At 35.1% G+C, this 3,344-nt stretch overlaps 1 protein-coding gene across 1 annotated transcript; it reads right to left on the bottom strand.

Moving 5' to 3' along the window:
- Positions 1-1,197: 1,197 nt before the first annotated feature.
- LOC117337083 (collagen alpha-2(VIII) chain-like) lies at positions 1,198-3,080 on the bottom strand. The gene is made up of 2 exons (XM_033897868.1): positions 3,030-3,080; positions 1,198-1,980 (listed from the first exon to the last, which is right to left on the bottom strand). Exons 1-2 carry the CDS (start codon positions 3,073-3,075, stop codon positions 1,577-1,579), a joined length of 450 nt encoding a protein of 149 aa, XP_033753759.1. The 5' UTR covers positions 3,076-3,080; the 3' UTR covers positions 1,198-1,576.
- Between the last annotated feature and the right edge of the window lie 264 nt (positions 3,081-3,344).

The raw sequence follows: 3,344 nt of genomic DNA, 5'->3' as shown, positions 1-3,344 counted from the left end.
AATATGGCATATAAGGAGGTATTTCAAACGTCAAAAATGTTCTTATCAGACAATATAAAGAACTCTTGAAATGGCAAGAAGACTGCCTTTAGAAAAGAATGTTCAACCGTTGAGTTTGGGGTGAAATATGCATATTTCTGGAAAAGGCCACAAACGGTTTAACAATTTGACTTCATAAGGTCCTTCTTACTATGATCAGATGTCTTAAAAGTATGATAGACTTCCAATATGTCATATTTGTGTAATAGTATTTTTCCCTTTTGGGCAGATGATTTAATAGTAAGGTGAATGCGTCGGGGCCAACTGATTGGATATCCAGATGAGATAAATTTACAAATATTTATATGTGGGCTGGGCAATATACGTAGATGTAAAAATTGTAAAAAAAAAACTCCATTTAAGCAGGACAGTGGTAAACGTTATCACTATCGTCTATGAGAAATATTTTGGTTCCGTGGTTCCTATAGACACTTTTGAGCAAAACAGCTTGGCTATTTTTCAGGTTTGGTTATTTGCGTGACTTAGACTTATTCCATGCTACATCTTACCACAAAGTTACTGTATAAAAGAAACTGATAGCATCTAAAGCAAATAATTGGTGATTGTAAGAAGCTACATGTCCAAACATTTTGGTATATTACACGACTATTTTTGTGCAAATCTTTACATATTTATTCGTGTTTGAAATCCAACATTATTCTGCTATATAGATGACCCTTAACGTATAATTATGCGCTTGTTATCCGGTTTTTTTTAAAGAAAAATGCATAGAAAATGGAATGTTTTTCGTCTAATAAAACCTATATTTCACGAATATGACAGAATATTGATGGGTTTTTTTCAGGAATGAAAATCCACATTCCATCGTTATTTTTTCAAGAATAAAAATCCACATTCCATCGTTAAAAATTAAATAGAGGTATATACCGGTATTTCGTCACGATAGAATGTTGTATTTCTGCATGACCTGAACTGGTAAGAAAATGCTTTGTCGTTCCGCGATTTGTCAATTATAGTAACTGAACGAGGTCCCCGTGTTGACAATCATCATGTATATTTGATAGAAAGTTAATTAAATGAATCAAATTTTATTAGCCACGGTTTAAAGTTTGAACACCTCCGTGAATTGCTAATAAACCAGTTATATAATCGATAACATATATATTGTCTGTTATGTTACAGAAAATTACAGAATCTTGAATTGACTTTAGCTGTATTATTTAAATTCATCAAATGGTGATTTCCTCTTTTAAATAGTGAAATGGGGTTAGGATCTAGCGATACACGAGTCTATACCGTACAAAATAGTCTATTAACACTGCTTAATTACATCAGCTAATGTGGTAAAGAATGTTACACGGAGGAAACCGGATAAAGTCACGTGGGTGTAGGGTGAATTCATTCTTGTCGGACCTACCGAATTGTATAGTTATTATTTTACACTGATTTAGATATTTACAAAATAAAAAAAATGGTTCCGAACCCTTTAAATTTTTGCAATTGAGGGAAAGTCTTATGATATATGTTTTGTTTATAAAACTACGCCTGATACTACTTTCCAACAGTTGAAGACACTTTACTTCAACAAAAATCCACTAAAGGAAGTGTATGTAGCATATAAAGCTGGACCTGAAGTTTTAGATTCAATTTTGACAGTCAGCACGTCTCCTCGACTCAATACCAGGACTGACGTTTGTGATCCCATGTCTGGGTAATTACTTTGGTATGCTATAAAGGAATATCCCACAGAGACACCGTTCTTCTTTAGGTGAGTTTGAATGCACCCTTGATTAGCCATTGCTGTGGTCCAAGTGATCACATACACACCGTCCTCTGGACACGTAAACGCGCCCGTTACTGGGCTGTAGCCGTTTCCAGCATTCGTGACGACGTGGTCATATTTGATTGAATAGTCACTTCCAGGTTCTAATATAGTATGAGAGAGATACGCTGTGAAAGCCACGATATTGTCTGTGGGTGCTGAAAAATAAGAATGTAATTCACTTTTACATAGAATTTTCCAAACTTGGTATGAAGGAACATAACACATTATATTCAGTAATTTGTTAAATGTAAAACAATCTTGAAAATATATACAACTTAATTGATAAAAAATGTTTACATTGATGTATATAGAGAATATTGAATGGTTTCCCGTTTAATATAACATATATTTCACAAGTATGACAGAATATCGATATTTTCACGAGTGCGAAGTGCAAATGAAAAATATCGAAATATTCTGTCATACTCGTGAGTGACCTTCTGACCCGGACGTACTTCCTGAACTACTTATTGATTGACGTCAATATAGTTCCCGTGTTGATATTTAATGTTTAATATACGTAAGAGACACAAAGTTTTATTTAATGACCAGATGTACTGTTGTTAACATCAGAAAAAGTATCATTGATACTATTAGTGTCTGTTTGAATAAATATTTTGAAATTATTTTTCCTACCTATATTTGTATGTGTAATGATATTGGTGTGCAATGTTTGGTTGTAATGGGTACTTCTTCAAATGAGGATAGCCATGCGCCGATCATGTGCATTTGTTTACAAACAGACCTCCATCACCGATGGGGTATGCAATTATTTAAGGTTGTGGGTGAAAAATAATGATTCCCTAACTTGGAAGTGTGACAAAGAAATCTCAACCCTCGGGGGAATTCCTAAATGTCCAACCCTCGGAAAGCCTCGGGATGGACATTCATGTATTCCCCTCGGGTTGTGATTTCTTTGCTACACCCCAAGGCAGGGAAAGATTCTTTTAATTTGTGGTTCCAAAGAAGTTTTTATTCATTCATTTTTTTTTGCCACACACATATATATACAGTATATGCGTGCGTGCTTAAAACTATAATTATTCAGTTATAATGACGGCATGATCCGATATAGATACTCGACCGGAAAATGATTATTTCATTGGATGCTTAACAGCTATCAAAGGTGCAAATACAGAGACGTTCATTAAATAACGTGGAGAACGAACATTCAAAATTATTGTAACCTAAAATGTATATCTACCTCCAACGCGCGGAGATGATCCTAGCTTTGGATTTTCAGAATCCATATAACTCCCCGTCCTGGCAGTACGTTGGGTTTTTGTCGATCTTTCTGTTCCAGAAAAGACGTCTCTTGGAGTTCTAGCATAGATCGAATTCCAACTCATCTCTGTTGTATTAGTTATATTATGAGGATCAGTAGCATTTTGCCAGTTACGGATGACATTCATAATGAACTTTCCCGGAGAGTCTAGAGTCCGATTTTCTGGTTGGAGATGTTCAGGCCTAGTTGATTCCTGATGTTCGACAGGTCGCCGAAGGTTCTCAAGGATTCCGA

Source organism: Pecten maximus, chromosome 11 (genome assembly GCF_902652985.1).
Source record: "Pecten maximus chromosome 11, xPecMax1.1, whole genome shotgun sequence".
Lineage (NCBI taxonomy): Eukaryota > Metazoa > Mollusca > Bivalvia > Pectinida > Pectinidae > Pecten > Pecten maximus.
This window is presented reverse-complemented; position numbering and strand designations above follow the sequence as displayed.

Excerpts from the sequence above, each read along its gene's own strand:
- LOC117337083 (XM_033897868.1), bottom strand. The coding sequence starts at position 3,075 with ATGGATTCTGAAAATCCAAAGCTAGGATCATCTCCGCGCGTTGGAG. Across the intron at positions 1,981-3,029 it reads ATCATCTCCGCGCGTTGGAG|CACCCACAGACAATATCGTG; the intron begins GTAGATATACAT and ends CTTATTTTTCAG.